Source organism: Amblyomma mixtum, chromosome 2 (genome assembly GCF_055824585.1).
Source record: "Amblyomma mixtum isolate Tamu chromosome 2, ASM5582458v1, whole genome shotgun sequence".
In the NCBI taxonomy this organism is placed as follows: Eukaryota; Metazoa; Arthropoda; class Arachnida; order Ixodida; family Ixodidae; genus Amblyomma; species Amblyomma mixtum.
Genome location: NC_143013.1, coordinates 110,637,352 through 110,655,831, shown reverse-complemented (window position 1 = coordinate 110,655,831; position 18,480 = coordinate 110,637,352). Strand labels below are relative to the sequence as shown.

Here is an 18,480-nt window from a genome sequence, read left to right as displayed (position 1 = left end):
GCAATCTACAGGGAACAAGGGAACGCCATTGTGGCCCCTCCTTTCCCGAAAAATCTGCACAAGGACTTTAACGTAGAAAGCAGTTTCGAGAGAGCCGAGGTTCTAGAGCGGAGGTTCGGTAATATGGAGAAAGCGGACGTAGTGCACGTGGATGCTGGTGGGAATACGTGAGCGGCTGTGCTTGGATCGTCAACAGCTGAGGGACGCTAGTCGCCGCAGCAGCCATCAGGGGGCGCAACATTGAGACTGCGGACGAAGTTGCTATAGCGCTCACCTGCATAGGAACAAAAGCAAATTTCGTAGTAAGCGACACTAAGACTGCCATTAAAGATTTTGGACGAGGCAGGATATCGGCGGAAGCGGCCATCGTCCTTAGCCAGCAACTACTGAATGGGGAAAGTTCAGTTAAATTACACACCTGCATACGCTGGCATCTCCGGTAACAAAGCGGCTCATGAGCTAGGCGGAGTTTTTACTCCGGCTATCCGTATAGCCTCCCGAGCACTGGCGTAAAAAGGGGCGTCCGCAGAAATACGGGGAACTTTTTCACCATTACGAATTGGTACCTAGGCTGGTACCCGCACCAGACCGAAAATTAAATAACAAAAGAAATTGTCACGTGGAGGCAGCTAAAACCTAATATATTTTTGAACCCAGTATGAGCGTACGACGTGTACCCAGACCTGAGGCCGCATGATACATGGACACAATGTGGGGTGAGAGGTGCCCTCGGCCACATCATTTGAGAGTGCCCATATTCTCTTGAGGGGGGGGGGGGGATGCAAAAATATTGAGAGTAGAGAAGCCTGGGAGACATTGATAAGCAGCCCGGGCCGCGAGTTCCAGCGCACTACCACCCGTCTGGCGGAAGAGGCCACTACCAGTCAAGGACTTCCACCCAGCCACTAACCGCGGACACCGCCTCCCAGGCCTGCGTGCCGGGGTCCAGGTTGAATTTTTTTCTTTTTATGGAAGTAAGACTTGTTCAATTAATCAATCAATGTCGTCTCGTCTACCATTCTCTTTTTATTTTTTCCTCGATTCCTTTGTCGAGCACGCTATCATCCTCTCTCTTCCTCTCCAAGGAACTGTTTCAATTTCTGGTCTAACCCCTGAAAAAGTTCAGCTCCCTTTATACCTTACTCATTCCCTAACTCATCTATCTCCTTGAGATTCATTCGGAGCCCGAACTATTCAGAAGCATTACATTATATGCTCGGTGAACCTTACTAACCCCTTCAGCGCGGCACCTCACAATATCCCTTTGCTGCTAAACACTCGTTTACGACCTCTTCGTAGACTCCTTCCGACTCTTTCTCCATTCTGTGCACTAAAAAAGCACCATACGTCCTCTGTGGACGCCAGGGTATGTCACGTTTGCGCGCGCTTGTGGCATGCGCTCCCTGACACTCTTTGATTGTGTGGTGGTAGCGATCTCAGCCTCAAAAGAGATCTCTTAACTCAGTGGCAAACTCAGTCAGAGTCCAGGTAAGTGACAAGTGGAGTGGTTGATTCGTGCCCTGCTTTACGCAAGCTAGAGAATGGGTCGAAGCCAAAGGCTCACAAACGAAACAAACTTTACACACCACACAGACGATATCGAGGAATCTAAAATCACTCGTACGAGCACGTATAAACTGATATACAGTATAATGTAACTCGAGAGACACTACAGTACAACAGAAAGCCTTGCACCTAAAGTGCACTGATACAAGACAGACACAAACAAAACACAATTTATCCAACGGGCACTGCGAGAGTGCGGCAACCAGAAGTCATGACGGACTGGTCCCGCAGGCTGGTGTGCGTTGCCCCGCTGCTCCTGGCTGCGCGAGTGGTGTTGACCCGGGAGTCACCGGGTCCGCTTCTCTGAAGCTTGAATGGCGGCTCCGGCTTACACACAGCGGATATCGGCCTTCATATAGTCCCGTCGTGTCGACTGCAGTCGGGCGAGCAGGAAAACAGAGAGAATGGCTCCCAAACGAAACTCCTTATTTCGGCTGGCTTGCGCCCGCAAATAACTCAATGACTCGACGGCAGCGCAGGAACAGGCGTGCTCAGCGTTCGTCGAACACTACGCCCGACGCTCTCGGCCGTGCTCAATTTAAAGCTAATAGCGAACTTTCGAGATAAAGCGTACAAAGTTACTAGAGCATTCTGGAACAAAGTAGAATGGGCTCTGCCTGCATGCGATCAATGGATATAAATCTGGTCGCGTCTTGCATCACAAACAAAGCGATAAAGCGGCGTGCATGCAGCTTTGAAGAATTCACAAACGCCACGTATGACTAGAAGCGGGCGAGCCTAGCCCACATGTGGGAGGAACACGCGGTGTCGCAACTCACGAAAACCTGCATGTTATGGTATACTTGCGTGGGACTACTGAAGTAATGCTGAATACTCTAGGAAGGGAACAAAATTACACCAATTTCACATTTATTTCCTTAAAGACTCGATTTCTTTTGGTACTCCTTAAGAGGTTAGGTTACCATTGGAGTAAAGCATTTCTTCATTATGAAAGATGCAATGTCACTCTTTCTTGGGAAGCTGATACGTAGGTGATGGCTGAAATTTTGTGGGAAAAGTCGTTGCACTGCCTAGCTATATACTTTGAGGAAAAGTAACGTTGGAAATTATTTGTACAGGCACGTTAGCTCGAAAACATAAACGGATGACCGGTGCTGTGCTATATGCATGGTTGGGGTGCATAAATGTGTTCATCCCGTCTCAGCACTTAATATTAAAAATTGGGAAGCAGATAAAGGCCTGAGTGCAGCAAAATGGCAGGTAGCGGCCACACATTCTAGCCATTAGACGAAATTTACAGATGAAAGGAGTCCGTATGGCGGATAGATACTCTCCTGTGTGAAAGAGTATCTCATAGATATCTCTCAATAAGATATTGAATCACTGTTATATATTGTCTCCAGTTATAGTGCAGAAACACAGGGTCGAACGATAAGCTTTGGCATAAAATTGCGGACAAGAAACTGACAGCGTAAAAGAAAATCACTGAAATGACTCAAAGAGAAAGGATTACAGCAAAGCAAGTTTTATTTATTTATTTCCTAAAATGTTCCCTATAAGAGCATTATATGAAGGGGATAGCATTTTACGGCAAACGAGGTTAATAAAAATTACAGTGAGAGATTTTTGATGAGCCGCTTACATTCTAGTGGGCCAGTGATGGTGGCAACTTAGGTGGGGAGCCCGTTCCAGTTCCGTGCTGTGCGCAAAAAAAAAAGCGCTGAAAATTTTCGCTATGGGTTTTTGAGGGCTGCTCCGTACTGCGGTTGCTGCATTTGCGATGCGTGGGGCTCCTTTTATGTAAGGGCTATCCGGAGGCGGCGATTAGAAAAACTCATGGAAAAGGTTAAGATGGGCTAACCTACGGCGTGACGCTGGAGCAGCAACGTTTACTTGAGCTTTTAGTGCTGTGATGTTTGAATTGCAGCAATAATTAAAAAAAACTGATCTTTGGTCGGTCGGAGCCGACTTGAGGTCGTTCGTAAGATTTCAAGCCATCTTGAGCGTCTCGAGGCCATCAGTGTGCACTTACAAAAATATCCGCACCGTAACAGAGACGGTCGGGCAATCACCTTCTGCCTGCTCGATGCAGAAGCGGGACCAACTGTCTGAAATGATAACCGACGAGGCGTTAACATCCGCTCGGGCATTCGTCATCTCGACTCCGAGTGAAGAGTCAAGTTCCGCTGCTCCCCGTTGCAGGCCGTCGGGAAAAACACTGCCATGAGCGTGCTCTTACAAAAAGTTCCGCGTTACAAAAATTTCCCAAGCTTGCTCGACGCAAAAGCGGAACCAACTGTCTAATATGAGAGCCGACGTGGCGTTAACGTCCCCTCGAGCATTCGTCATCTCGACTCCGAGGTGAAGGGCCAAGTTTCGCTGCTCACCGTCACAGACCGTCGGGGGAAACAGCGCTCAAGGAACGCGGCTTGCACTTGTGACCTACTCTTGCGGCGCTCTTCACCGTCCGCGGTCACGCAAAAGCATGAAGACCCCAATCTTTTTTGCCATGGCAGCCATGTTATGCGCCAGATCAGCGCTTTGCCGAGAAACCAGTAAGTGGCACATTCTTTATCCTTGTTTCTTGCTATTTATACTTGCAGCGTGAACTTGCTTAGGCTGCGGTAGTTGCTGTTTCCGGGGCTGCGCAAAAAAGCCTGGTTTTCTAATTCGTACTGATAACTAGGTGAAATACGAAAATTGGGTGGTGGCCTGTGCACATACTCCTAGGTGGAGCATTTTCTGAAGCGCATCGACCACCGGCCCCTCCTGCTTTTTCTTCGAGTCCCTATTTACGTTGTAAAAATCAGGTGTGAGCTACACAAGGTATGTGTAGAGCTGCAGCGCTGCTTGCATAGAAGCCCATGCCATAAAAACATGGCGGCATTTTGTGGGAAGGCGGCACCGTCTTCGAAGGCTGAGGCGAACTAAATAATAACGTCCTAACTAAAAACAAAAAAAATCGCGTGACGTCATAAAGCTGCGTTCTCTGTAGGTAAAAATAAGGCTTCGAACCCTCGAGGTTCCTTGCGACACACAAAACAAGGGCCAAGAAAGAAGACATGACGAGTGCTGACTTCAAACGCCATTTTTCGGTAGTCCGTTCTTGTTCTGTCCTCTTGCTTTGCCGTCACCTCGTCTGTGATACTGAATTGAAAGGTGTGAACGTACCAACAGGGCCAGCTATTTGCCTTAATACCCAAGAGGTACATTTTTCGGTGTATTTGTAGCTTTCTTGGGAGCTGTTTTTCCGCACCGAAGTTTACGAGCAATGTGTTGTCCCTCAACTGTGTTGATGGAGTGATGGAGTTTTGCTTACATCAAGAAAACACCGCGCAATTTTGTTATAAAAGTACGTTTATTCGTTGAATAGCACAAAACAAACTTAGACTTCCCGCTATACAACCCACTATACACGTCGCATGTGCAGAGAATAAGCTACTTGCTTGTTGTGCATAAATGAAATAAAGGTGGTGTAAAAAACTAAAAAACGTGGCACTCGGCCAGTGATTTAACGGCAGCCTTTTAGAAGTTATGGAGGGGAGACATTTCCATCAATACGATAGAAACCTACGCAGACCAGATGAAACACGCAAAGAAGAACTCCCACAATGAGGAAGCAAGAGGAGGTACGGGGAAATGAGCAAATACGAATCTTGACTACGAATTCGCAGGAAACTGTCTATCAACCGCGTGCTCCAGGAGACCACCGGGGAAGATTTCGACAAAACAAGTGACTTGATTGCAAACGGCCCTGTACAATGCCCAAATCGATATAGCAGCTGAGCATGCGAGATTTTGTAAAGGCCATGGCATGTGACACACACACTTTCTTCCCAGATTTATGGTAGTAAAGCTACAAAAAAAGGTAGTATCCCATCAACATAACATCTACAAAAATTTCTGCAGTCTCTCATAGCCTGAGTGCCTTTGAGACGTTAAAGCCGCATGAACCACAAACCCTCAGTTTGTAGACAATCCTTCTCAGTTGCAATTTTCAGCGCTCACTAACATGTGCATAAAATAAACGTTCAAGACTGCATTCACTTCGTGTCAGAAATCGATAGAGCAATAGGTTTATGCATTATAAAAATATTTAGAGGGATATAAAGCAAATACGCTCTTCAATCACTGCCAAGCGCACGTTGAGCGTAGGGTTTCGTCACCATCAGGATATATAATACTCATGCCATATTTCGCTCACTACATTCAACATGAAGCCCAACCGCGTAGTCGCACAGCAAGGCTAGGGAATTAAGTGAATTCAGTACGGAACATAGGTTCTCGTATTAGCTATCCAGCAGTCATCCGAAAGTCACATGAAACTCCTCTCACAAAGATGTTAAAAGACATCTTTCTAGCTCGTATGTTCACTAATTGGCAACGGCACATCACAATACCTAAGCGACTGTGACACTCTACAGTTGCAGTGTGATGCTAGCCGAGCGGTTCTCGCTTTGATACTTTTCTACGGAGCGCCAATTGACAACTTGCAGAAATGTGAGCGCCGTCTACAGTACAGCGCCGAAAGCTGCAGTTCTTTGGGTGCGAGACTATTTGTGTGGAAAAGATGGCACCTCGCTAGCTTGGCTAGCTTGGCGGAGCTTGGTTGGTGCCCTTTCTTCGCGTTTGAAAACTTCAAGTTTTGACCATTGTGCCTCTGCCAAACGTATTTTTCGAGCCCTGCGCGACTGTGAACCCTGTGCGTGCAAAATGATTGAAGAAGACGGCATACCATTTGCATTTTCGTCAACCGGGTGGACGACAGACGCGTCGCAGTGTACAATAACAATCGACAGCGTGTGGATCTATTTGAACTCGCTTGCGCCGACCGTGCGTGAGGCGCATCGTGGCTGGGCCCTCAAAGAGGAAGGGTACGTTAAGAACGTTATGCTAAACGTTCTCACCGCCGACGCGGAACTCGGTCTTGTGCGTGCGGCGTGCGCGCCATCCATGAAGACGGGCGTCTACACTGTGTCGGCGTGGTACTTCCGTCCTACAGGTGCCATCGCTGGAGCTCACTTCGAATGTGTTGCAGGGTAAGAGACTTTTTACTTGTTAGCAGTTCTCGCGGATGCGATGTCGACACGCTGAACCGCTCACGCTTAGCCGAAAACTATGCCATATGCGAAACTCCGAAAGTCAGCTTCCCTGCGTAACTTTAGCATGGTCGCTTGGCCTGACGAAGCGACAAACTGTGTGTAGCGTTGCTTCTGTCTGAATATTCACGCCCTCTCCCTACACATTTTCCGAGCACTGCTGATTGCAGCTGCGCTTCTAGTGCCGCAGGTGTCTCGCTAACAGTTACTTGGCTCCTGAAATGCTTGAGAGAAAATCGGCTTTGCTGCAAAATCGCCAAATGAGGCGCCACGCCTACGAGCGCGGGGCTGCGTGCCTTCCCCGGCCGCGCTGTTTCGGCTTCGAGCGTGCGCGGGCCCAAAGTTTCTTTCGCTGCAGCGGCGGCAAGAATCGCATTTTATAACATCTAGAAACTGACATGAGCTACAAACCTCGAAATAAGTAAGGCACCCAGCTGTAGCTGGTAAAATTTTAACTATTAGATATTAACCAACCTGCTAATAGCACATCCTAGCTATTTTCTAATGCACATAACCACTGACAGTACAGTAGATCTCCTAAATTACATAGAAGATGGCGATACAGAAGGGCACAAACTCAAAGTATGAAAAATACCTGCATTATCTCTTTCAGGCTGAGCGAGACATGCCAGCATGTTGCGGGCCTCTTGTTCACTGTAGCTGACAAAAACCCTGTACCAGATGAGAACAAGCCATCCTGCACAGACTTGCCGTGCAAGTGGGTAGTTCCTGCAGAAGGTTTGCATCATTGTGCAAGAAGCTAAGCACTGTCCATTTTCTTGAGTTTGAAGGTTTGGAGTTTACTAGTTGAAATGGATAAAATGTCAGGGCAGGCATAAATGCTCAGCTTGCTACTGCTGCCTGCATAATACCGAGCCATTTTGTGGATAGTAGGCGGATACAAGAACTGGGTGTGCATAAAAGTGTGTAAAATAACACTGAAATGCTCAATTTGTTTCCATTTCAGCAAGGAAACCTGCAGTAAGAGTGCCTCTCCAGAAAATTTTGTTCCAGAGGAATGTTATCAATAAGCCGGCCTCCGTGAAGCGGCTGCGTGACTACGATCCCTGTCAAAAAGTGCAATGTGGTCAAGACATTGCTAAACTGAAAGCAAGCCTTGCTGCTGCATGCCCAACACTGCACGCATTACGTTATATGTGCTCCAGTGAAAGCGAGCAGGCAGTGAAAAAAGAAGCAGCAAATGCCTTGCCGCAGCTGAGCGATGAGGAAGACTTGTGGAACCAACGTGCCACAGAATTTGTTGCAGCTCAGTTCAAGTCTTTGCTGGCACCATCATTTCCTGAAAGGAAGCACATATGCATGCACACACTGGGGCAAGCCAACAATAAGCAATGGTTTGTAGAAAGGACCGGCCGCTTAACAGCCTCGGTATTTAAGAGGATATGTCGCTGCACAAAAGTGGATGGCTTATTGAAGACTCTACTGTATCCAAGTGATAAAGCAGTGTCAGAAGCAATGGCATATGGTCGGCTACATGAAGTCTCGGCTGCAGAGTCATATGTGGCGCTGATGCAAGCCCAAGGATTCAGTATAGAAGTTGAAGAGACTGGCTTGCACATTCACGAGGAATACGGGTTCCTAGCAGCATCGCCAGACAGAATCGTCAGAGTTGATGGGCAAGAGGGCTTGCTTGAAGTGAAGTGCCCGTACTCCAAGAAGGGGATGCCGGCTGAAACAGCATGCAATGATCTGACGTTTTGCTGCAAGATTGTGAATGGGGACGTTGTTTTGAAACGAGATCACTCCTATTATTTTCAAGTGCAAGGGCAGATGGCTGTCACCGGACACAAGTGGTGCGATTTCGTCATTTGGACTGAGAACGAACAGCTTGACATGCCAGCACACATTCATTGGGAGCGCATTGATTTTGACGAGTCCTTTTGGAAGCAGGATATGCTACCTGCCGTGCTGCACTTTGCACACCATGCACTCATCCCCGAGATGCTGACAAAGCGAGTTAAAAGACTTGGGAAACTGTACACATGCGGGCAGTATGTCTCCTATAAGAAACTACAGCAGGGTTTTTATGTCTGCCAACTTGCAGATGAGGGCCTAACAATGAAAATCAGAAAGCTGAAGTGAGCTGATGAGAAGGCAGACTATACAATACTTGCAAGCCCGTAAGCCACTGTGAACCATCGCGAGAAAAAATATGTTACTTTCATTGAAAATGTAAAGTCTTGGTCAAAAGTATTAAGGCCACAGAGAAATGAATGTTCGGTTTAGGTTTGGTTTATGGGGTTTAACGTCCCAAAGCAACTCAGGCTATGAGAAACGCCGTAGTGAAGGGCTCTGGAAATTTCGACCACCTGGGGTTCCTTCACGTGCACTGACATCGCACAGTACACGGGCCTCTAGAATTTCTCCTCCAAAGAAATTCTAGCCGCCGCGGCCAGGATCGAACCCGCGTCTTTTGGGTCAGCAGCCAAGCACCATAACCACTGAGCCACCGCGGTGGCAAATGAATGTTCCTAGAATGCCCCATGTAGCACATTGTTAGGCCAAGCAGGAAGCTTCTCTACCGCAAGAAGGAACACTCGAACATCACATTGAACTTCGAAAGGCCTCATCCGTCGGCCGCTAACCTCATCGAAATTTCCGTCGACGGCGTTTCTGTCATGGCGCTTGTCGACTCTAGTGCTGCGGTTTCTGTCATGGACGCAAAGCTGTGTAGTTGTTTAAGAAAAGTAAGGACGCCAATTGCTGGACTCTCAATGTGCACTGCCAGCGCTCAGAACATCCAGCTGTCTGCAGCGTGTACCGCTCGAGTTGTCATCCAGGGGACCATCTATGCCGTTGAATTCGTCGTACTGCCCTGCTGTTCTCATGCTGTTATCCTGGGATGGGATTTCCTATCGCGCCATGCTGCTATCATCGATTGTGCTCGAGTTGAAGTCGAGTTCTCTCACCTGCCCCAAGCTGTCTTGGATGCTGCCCCTTCTGGTGCCTGTGTTAAGGCCCTCGTTGCCGAAGACATTGACCTGCCCCCCTGCTCTTCAGTTCTCGTACCCCTCTCTTGCGGCTTTCTTCGCGACGACACTGTCCTCCTCACACCGTCCCCTATCTTTCTGCACCGCAAGTGTCTTCCTCTGCCATACGCCGTACTGACTGTATCCGCTGGCCTCTCCGTACTGTTCATCTCTAACCCATTCTCGTTCCCCAACGCCTTGCTCCTAGGTGAATGTCTCAGCACGGTACAACCATTCGCGTCTCTGCTCATCTGCGAAGTGACGGACGACTCGCCGCACCTCTCCACAGCCGCACTCAGCCCACCTACTGCTGCGCCCGATCCCTCCTCAACCGAAGCATTCCTTCGCTCCATCGACGACAACCTTCCAGCACTGCAAAGGACACAGATTCTTACTTTACTTCATCAGTTTCGCTCGTTATTTGACTCACATCAAAGTTCCTTGGGCCAAACTTCCACTGTCACCCATGCCATCGACACAGGTGACCACGCACCGCTGCGACAACGTCCCTATCGTGTGTCTATCGCCGAGCGCCAAGTTATTGAAGACCAAGTCGACAAGATGCTCCAGAGCGGCGTCATTCAGCCCTCAAGCAGTCCATGGGCGTCGCCTGTGGTGCTCGTCAAAAAGAAGGATGGCTCCATACGCTTCTGTGTAGATTACCGCCGCCTTAACAAGATTACGCGCAAAGATGTCTATCCCCTTCCGCGCATAGACGACACACTGGACTGTTTGCAAGGAGCCGAACTCTTTTCCTCCCTCGATTTGCGTTCCGCCAAATCGCCCGCTCACTCACGACTGACACCCAGAATCGCCAGCGCTCACACCTCGACCAAGATCATACTTCACCGAACTACTCTTCTGGCGCACTTGTTTTGGCTCTGGATCCCTTCAGGAACTCCAGGTCTTTCCTCAAAATTTTTAGCCAAGTACCATAGTCCGTACCGTGTACTGGAGCGCACCTCTCCGGTTAATTACGTCGTGGAACCCCTCACGCCGTCTCCTGATCACCGTCGCCGAGGACGGGAGACCGTTCATGTGCAGCGCCTCAAGCCCTACTACGACCCCGCCGTCTTGCCATCACCCTAAGTTGCCAGAATGGCTCCTCTTGTCCCCGGGGTGATTGTAAGGCTAAAGAAGAAGATGCGTCTGATGATTTGCAAACACGAAGACGAGGTGGCAGTGCTCTCGAGAGTTTTTGCCAGTGCTACGCTTGTGTGTCCTTCGCCGACCTGGTCCTGGACTGCTGCCGTCGCCGTTGCCCCAGTACTTGGTAATAAACCCCCCCCCCCCCCCCCCGTTACAGCAAGAATAAATACCATGTTTAAATCTGGTTTTGCCAGCAATAAATGTGTTTTGCTCGGGCACCAACTTGGCAGAGACACAGTAGCTGTTTTTAGTAAAAAAATATTTGATGGAGCTGACATCTGAAGTTGTTCACAGTGATTACATGTTTGCTTCTAATGTTGTGTGACCTTTGCTCCTTTACCTAGACACGCCAACTATAAAAAATCTGTTTTCTTAGGCGTTTTGGATGCCGCAGTGATGTTTGCTGCACTTATTGCACTCCGAGATATGTCTGCCCCATGTGGACGGATTTAAAGTGAAAAAACTTGCATTTCATTGTGCATTCATGATTTTTATTTTTTCAAACAAGTAAAACAATCATAATGTCAACAATTTTATAGCAGCACTGTCTGGTCATGACCACACAGAGCAGTTCCAGGTTACTGCATTGAAATATCATATTCAATGGCTATGATGTAGCTTCATCTTTTATTAACGGATTTCTGAAATTGCTCAAGAAACAGCACACTTGAAATACTTGTTCAGCAATGTCAATCATAGAGATTGGTAATGGCCGATCTAATATCCTGAAGCTTTTTACACGTGCTATAGCCCGTTCAACATGTACCCTCGCAGAGGCAATGCGTCGCGTTTCATGAACTGATGCTGCCGGCATCTGTTTCTCGTGGCGCTCACGAAAGGGGGGTCGATAGATGGTCACACCTGCGGGTATGTAAGGAAAGGTGAAACCCTTGTCGACCATGATTGCATCGCCTTCCACCAACTGATCAAGCAACCCGGTGCTTTCGAGGATGGCCTTGTCAGATACAGACCCACCCCAAAGGCGCGATACAAATGCTAAATACCCATCAGGGGTGCACCCTACAAGCACCTTGTATGTATTGTAGTGTTTGTAGGGTGAAAAGGTTTGCCTTTGTGCATTTAGTGATGATGGTCGTTGAATTCTCACTTCTGTTGCATCGAGAATCAGGCGCGTGTCCTCAAATTCCTGAAAACACTTTGGCAGGTGCGGCTTGATTTGTTCTCGAGAAGGCAGCGTGGTGAGTTTTTGAAGCTCTCGTTGCAGTAAGTTCACCCACGTGGTGAAGGAGCGGCTGACCTGGCTTTCGCTCATGACAAAGTTGCGTGCCAGTTCTTTGCCACACATTCCTCTTCTCAGCCGAACCAAGGTCATAAAGAACTCGTTGGCCAATTCCCGATCTCTTGGGTGGCCACGAAGGTCACTTTTTCTCCTCTTGCCAGTACCCCAGTAAGACATTTCACTGGCGCGCGGTCTGAGGTATTCAAACAAGCCTTTGAAAACTTCATAGTTGGGCAGTCCAGTGTAGTGCATGCAGTTGTTTGGATCATGTAGTGTCTTTAATCAGAGAAGCCTCGACTTGACCCTGTCCAGCTTGCATTCAAGTTTTAGGTTCCTCTTCTCAAGAAGAAGCACTGTTTTTTGTAGTTTGCCTAGTTCACGCTCCATTCGTGTCACTTTGCCACAGCTGCATTCTTCACAGCTGCACCCCTGCATTGAGTGTGCCTTGGTATCTGCAAGTAATGCGAAAGGAAAACAGATTTGTTACCTTAACAGAGAGAGCACTAAAGCTAGAAGTTCCATGGCAGCTGCCCGATAGCTGTGTGGAACTTAGAACAGGAAAATTTGGATGGTGTTCACTTGTACAAGAATAAAGCTACATGTATGACTGCCATGTCAATTTTGCAACAGATAAAGAGCATCTTGTTGACATAAATTAAATAGAAACATTCTGCCTCACTAAGTTTAGTGCTTCAGAATATGGTACATCGTCTCTTAAAAAATATGCTCATATGTCCCCTGTAAATAATGCAATGGACTGTATGGAAAGCGTATTGTGTGAACAACAGCTTCTGTAAATGGTGATGTTAACAGATTCAACATATAAAGATGGTGAGAAAGGTATCAACGTTTGCATGCACACATGAGCTCACCATTTGCAGAAATCTCCAGCTGTTCAAGGTCTTGAGGAGGTACTACACCATCTGCAGCCATCTCAGTGTCGCCTGTAAATACAAAAAGATGTCTGCCATGACAACAGCTCTGTGCGGGAAGCAACCATGCTATGAGCTGATGTATGTATATATGAGCTCACCATTTGCAGAAATTTCCAGCTGTTGTAGCTCTTCAGGAGGTACATCATCTGAGATGTCCACAGCCATGTCAACGTCATCTGCAAGCATAAAGATAAACTGCCATGAAGACGGCACCTAATTTCAGGAGGTGCAGTGTAAAAAAGGACGCCAAGAGATGAGTCATTTACAAGTCATTAAAAAATTGCATGCCAGGTCCTTGATGAACTGTATAATTAGTGCTGTACAAAAACTTGCTCTCAACTGCCAGGCACTGCTGCTAAGCCCCTGTTTGGGTTTGGCACGGCCCATCAAGTGTACTCTTGTTTACTCATGGGCACTCAGCTTCAGGTTGAAGCCAATAAAAAATTCATCTTTTTAAAGTCAAGCGTAGAAATGAAAAAAAATTACTAGAACAGAATTTGAGAATCTCTCTTCTCATTCTGTTATTAGCAGAAAACTCTTGTTGCTACCCTGTACAAAATACAATATTATAATGCTGAATAACTTTGCAGAAAGGACAGGAGTAAACTGAGCAGAAGAAACATACACATTTTTAGTTTATTTAGCAATGAGAATGCTTATGCTAGGTGTCTCACATGTCTTTAGGTTACTGTGTTTTAATGGCATATACCTTCAATGGATTTCACTTGGGTCGGTGAAAGGGATGTTGGCTGTTGTGTGGCAGCAAGTTGATCAGCCAGGTTGTGCCCTTTATGCAGCTGGTTTGCACTAGCAGCACCTGGAATGACGTGTCGCGAGATTTAGTGAGGGGCACATATATCATGAAAGCTGAAGCATACACAGCCAGTGAAACCAATAGCAACGAAAAACTGTGATGCCATATGGCACAGAAAATGAAAGGACTAGTTTCTAAATATTCTAAAAGTGGTGTACACTGCCACCAATAACATATTAAGTACTGAGAACTCCAAGCTGCAAGAACAAGCTTTGAGAACACATATCACTGGCTCACAGCAAACGTAGTTTCTCGATCACTGGACTGATCACAAGGCATAAGTGCATGCTCCCGTTGAAATATCAACACCTGCGACGCTTACCGAAAGGCAGTGCAATAACAGTGCAACTTTCGCGCTCGCTGCTGTACCCAACGCAGTGTCTCATAACGCTTGCACAGACGCGCCTCGCCCTTGATTACCATGAAATGTTTGCAAATAGTCCATTGGTACAGTGATATCAAGCTGTATATTTTTTTAAAGCAACAATGACAGTTTTCATTACCGCTATTTTCATGTTATTACAGCGCTCCTAAACGTGACTGCGGCAACGTTCCTCAACCGAGATTCCTCAACCGCCGCGCTCAACCGAGATTCCGAAAAAGGAGCACATGTAGCTGCCAGCATAATCTCTTAGCAGTATGAAACTTCGGGCTCACCTTTCTGTCTTTTCAAACTACGGTTGTGCCGATCCACGGCAGCTGGACCCGGAGTTCTCTTGTAGCAAAACACATTCGGCACGTAGTCAGGGTGCCTCATAAAAGTTGACGGCCGCCCTGTAATTTTCACCGATATTAAACGTTTAGTCAAACCGAAGAAGGCTCGTCATACTTCCATGAACTCATGCATAATAACAGGACGGCCAACACGAAAAAAGACTGCACGGACGGTAGCGCATCGACGGAAACGACACGGACGGAAGCGCTTCCGTCCGTGCAGCCTTTCTTTGTTATTTTACGCTGGTTCATCAAAGTATGGAAACCTAAGTATAGTTCAACAGTAAGTGGTGCTCAACACTTGTCATAAGTCTCTCAAGTGTGCTTCTGTACTCACCTGTGATAAAATGCGCGCTGCAGATGCGTGAATGGTCGTTCGGCTGCCACAACGAACCGTCTGCATTTTCCCTCTTCACCGCAGCTATCCATGCATTTCGCTTCTCGGGATACAGTTTCGCCGATAGAAATCTAAAAAACTTCACGTCCGCTTTGCCATAAAAATAGTTACTGCATCCATACGCGACGCAGTGCGCTGGCATCGTGTCGGCGCGCGCGGCCCAGCAGCGTAGAAACGGCGGATCGTCTGTTTGCTTTCCAACCAAACTGGGGGCGCTAGCGTCGCACTTTTTCCGCGCAGGCGCAGAAGGTTTTCTGCAAGTTGTCAATTATTCCCGCGCTGTGCGCTCTTACGGCTCTGTTATACTCCCACGTTCTCGGCGCGCGCAAGCGCGACGGTTGTGGCCGGACACGCCACGTTGGCGATGCTGCGCCAGGCTGAAAATCGCCCCCTATACTCCAGCCCCGTCGACGCGAGACATCGCCAAGCGACAAGCGGCGCGCATGAGGAGAAATCCATTCGTCCGTCTTGTATCGTTCTCTATGGGCCTGCTGCCTCCGAGTGCGGGCTGCGCGTTGCGCATTTGACGCGCTCAGTGCATTATGGGTTCACGGCTGCGCCCCGCCCGGCGCAGAACAGGCACATGTTCCGTTTCGGCGCCAGCAGCATCAGAGCGCGTCGAAGCCGTCGAACAAGTCCGTGGTCAAGCGTCGAGGGTCTCGCTTTGCCGACGCAACATGACAGTGCTGCGCGCGCGCGTTACGTCGGAGACAGAGCCCTTAGTCTCGATCCTCACCCTCTTTCCGGAGGCAACAGCATTAAAACCATGCGACGGGAACTGCGGCTCGTACGGCAAAAAAAAAGGCTCGCACACGTAGCCGACGAGAGCGTGGCACGAGGGCAAAAAGTAACCAAGTACTTGAAATTAGGCCTGATGAAAGGCGAACAGCCGCAGGCAATGAAGTCACTGGATGACGAGATGGGCCGCCAGACAAGGAGAAATATGAGCAGGAACACAGGAGCGCGTGCCCGATAGCCTGAAACCCTACTGGCAGCGAAATGCGGCGGCCGCTGTACGAAACAAAGTGGAAAGGGCGCCGCGGTTCCGCGAACTGCTGGCACTCCCTCCTCGCTAACGTTTCTGCGAAATGGCAGCTGATTGATAGCGATGATACGACTATTATGGCACGCAAAAAGTGGCTATGTGTCGCCTGCAGTTCTGCGCAAAATGCTTCTCGCTCTCTCTATTTCTATTATATGCGCGGGACGTATGGCAGTGATACCACCCCGATACTGTAGCGCCTGTAATAGCGTCCACACCCGAAAAATGCAACCTTGTTTTCTGATACGTGTTTTGCTGCATTCATGTTTTTATCAACGAAGAAAAGTTGCATGCAACAGTGGGTTGAAATCTTTTACTGGACGCTCGCCAAATGGTAACAAAATTTGATTGCACACATAAAGCACCCCAGTATACGAGGTCTGTTAGAAAAGTGTCCGACTTTATTTTTTTTTACGAACACCTGATGGATTTGAAACAAGCACGCTTGCACCAGCCTACCTTGAACCTACCTTGTATGCATTGCTGAGCATTTTTCACTTGTTTGATAGGGAGAGCCGGCGCAGTGATAGCTTCAATCGGGTTGTTGATGTTTTTTGTGTTGAATTCGAAGATGGAATAATCTCCAAATTATCTTGTGCAACGTACCGGCTTGTCACAGAGAGCGTTTAAACACGGCTTGCGTATTCCTGACAAATAAAGTTCTCAGTCTGCGCTTCTAAGTGTCGTGAATGTGTCTTCCTTGTCCTAGCCCTTTCGCGCAGTTAAATCCTTTTTCTAGTTTCGAACAGCCCGTGCCGGGCTTGCGCTCCGAGCACGCCCTGTCCATCTTTATTTTCCTCCATCGCGGGCTGGTAACGCCGATCTCAGCGCCTGCGCTTTATAGCGTCGGCGGGCGCTATGGTTGTATCGGGCCCCTTTCAGCCTGTGTCACCACTTGGGGCATCATTTGCGCTGTGGGCGTACACCTTCTGGGCCCAATTGATAAATTCAATGATGAAACCTACTTAATAATCGTTTGCGTTGACAACCACAGTCGGTAATCTGAAACAGGAGCCCTATATACCCTGGGTTACAGCGTATCATGTGTGGTCTTTTAAGCTCCGACCCGCAATTCTCCACCATTGACCTCCACGACTTACGATTAGCACCTATGGTCGACAATCCACCACCTACATCGCAGAGCAGCTTCTCCGCTCCTGTCATTCACTCTTACGCCATTCATCGCCCTTCATTCCCAAGCGAATGGTTTAATTGAGTGCATGAACTGGCCGATTCCTAACATGCTGTCAATGTATACGTTTAATCAAAGCACAAGAACTACGACAGCGTGCCCCTGTTCATGACTTATATGCGTTCAACATGGCACGCCATGAGACTACTGGCGTGTCCCTGTCCATGACTTGTATGCATTCAATATGGCACGCCTTGAGACTACTGGCGTGCCCCTGTTCATGACTTGTATGCATTCATTATGGCACGCCGTCAGACTACTGGCGGTGCGCGCCTCTACTAGGGGAAGCGGTGCGCGCCTCTCAAATCCAGAGACACAGCAAAACCGAAACAGGCAGTATAATACTAGAAAAAGTTGGAATAAATTCAGAACCTCAGGGTGAAAATGATAGTTGCAATCTACAGGGAACAAGGGAACGCCATGGTGGCCCCTCCTTTCCCGAAAAATCTGCACAAGGACTTTAACGTAGAACGCAGTTTCGAGAGAGCCGAGGTTCTAGAGCGGAGGTTCGGTAATATGGAGAAAGCGGACGTAGTGCACATGGACGCTGGTGGGAATACGTGAGCGGCTGTGCTTGGATCGTCAACAGCTGAGGGACGCTAGTCGCCGCAGCAGCCATCAGGGGGCGCAACATTAAGTCTGCGGACGAAGTTGCTATAGCGCTCACCTGCATAAGAACAAAAGCAAATTTCGTAGTAAGCGACACTAGGACTGCCATTAAAGATATTGGACGAGGCAGGATATCGGCGGAAGCGGCCATCGTCCTTAGCCAGCAACTGCTGAATGGGGAAAGTTCAGTTAAATTACACACCTGCATACGCTGGCATCTCCGGTAACAAAGCGGCTCATGAGCTGGGCGGAGTTTTTACTCCGGCTAGCCGTATAGCCTCCCGAGCACTGGCGTAAAAAGGGGCGTCCGCAGAAATACGGGAAAATTTTTCACCATTACGAATTGGGACCTAGGCTGGTACCCGCACCAGACCGAAAATTAAATAATAAAGAAATTGTCACGTGGAGGCAGCTAAAAACTAATATATTTTTGAACCCAGTATGAGCGTACGACGTGTACCCTGACCTGAGGCCGCATGATACATGGACACAATGTGGGGTGAGAGGTGCCCTCGGCCACATCATTTGAGAGCGCCCATATTCTCTTGGGGGGGGGGGGGGGATGCAAAAATATTGAGAGTAGAGAAGCCTGGGAGACCTTGCTCAGCAGCCCGGGCCGCGAGTTCCAGTGCACTACCACCCGTCTGGCGGAAGAGGCCACTACCAGTCAAGGACTTCCACCCAGCCTCTAACCGCGGACACCCAACTCCCCGTCTCCCAGGCCTGCGTGCCGGGGTCCGGGTTGAATTTTTTCTTTTTATGGAAGTAAGAC

The 18,480-nt window shown here is 48.4% G+C and overlaps 3 protein-coding genes across 3 annotated transcripts in view; 2 read left to right on the top strand and 1 right to left on the bottom strand.

Moving 5' to 3' along the window:
- The first annotated feature begins 3,718 nt into the window (after positions 1-3,718).
- The window catches only part of LOC149360560 (sushi, von Willebrand factor type A, EGF and pentraxin domain-containing protein 1-like), a 149,403-nt gene continuing 134,641 nt past the window's right edge, over positions 3,719-18,480 (top strand). The window contains exon 1 of the mRNA XM_089569321.1: positions 3,719-4,082. Within this exon, the coding sequence (XP_089425447.1) occupies positions 4,013-4,082 (70 nt within the window). The 5' untranslated portion in view covers positions 3,719-4,012. The remainder of the gene's footprint in view (positions 4,083-18,480) is intronic.
- On the top strand, positions 6,046-8,861 carry LOC149360563 (uncharacterized). The gene is made up of 3 exons (XM_089569320.1): positions 6,046-6,566; positions 7,240-7,364; positions 7,594-8,861. Exons 1-3 carry the CDS (start codon positions 6,241-6,243, stop codon positions 8,727-8,729), a joined length of 1,587 nt encoding a protein of 528 aa, XP_089425446.1. The 5' UTR covers positions 6,046-6,240; the 3' UTR covers positions 8,730-8,861.
- LOC149360562 (uncharacterized) lies at positions 12,187-15,831 on the bottom strand. Its single transcript, XM_089569319.1, has 6 exons — positions 14,806-15,831; positions 14,412-14,528; positions 13,650-13,757; positions 13,039-13,116; positions 12,878-12,949; positions 12,187-12,457 (listed from the first exon to the last, which is right to left on the bottom strand). Exons 1-6 carry the CDS (start codon positions 15,005-15,007, stop codon positions 12,288-12,290), a joined length of 747 nt encoding a protein of 248 aa, XP_089425445.1. The 5' UTR covers positions 15,008-15,831; the 3' UTR covers positions 12,187-12,287.

Coding starts and splice junctions, on each gene's coding strand:
- LOC149360563 (XM_089569320.1), top strand. CDS start 6,241: ATGATTGAAGAAGACGGCATACCATTTGCATTTTCGTCAACCGGGTGG. Junction 6,567..7,239: donor CACTTCGAATGTGTTGCAGG/GTAAGAGACTTT, acceptor TATCTCTTTCAG/GCTGAGCGAGACATGCCAGC. Junction 7,365..7,593: donor GTGGGTAGTTCCTGCAGAAG/GTTTGCATCATT, acceptor TTTCCATTTCAG/CAAGGAAACCTGCAGTAAGA.
- LOC149360562 (XM_089569319.1), bottom strand. CDS start 15,007: ATGCCAGCGCACTGCGTCGCGTATGGATGCAGTAACTATTTTTATGGC. Junction 13,117..13,649: donor CCAAGTGAAATCCATTGAAG/GTATATGCCATT, acceptor TTATGCTTGCAG/ATGACGTTGACATGGCTGTG. Junction 12,950..13,038: donor GCTGGAAATTTCTGCAAATG/GTGAGCTCATAT, acceptor TTGTATTTACAG/GCGACACTGAGATGGCTGCA.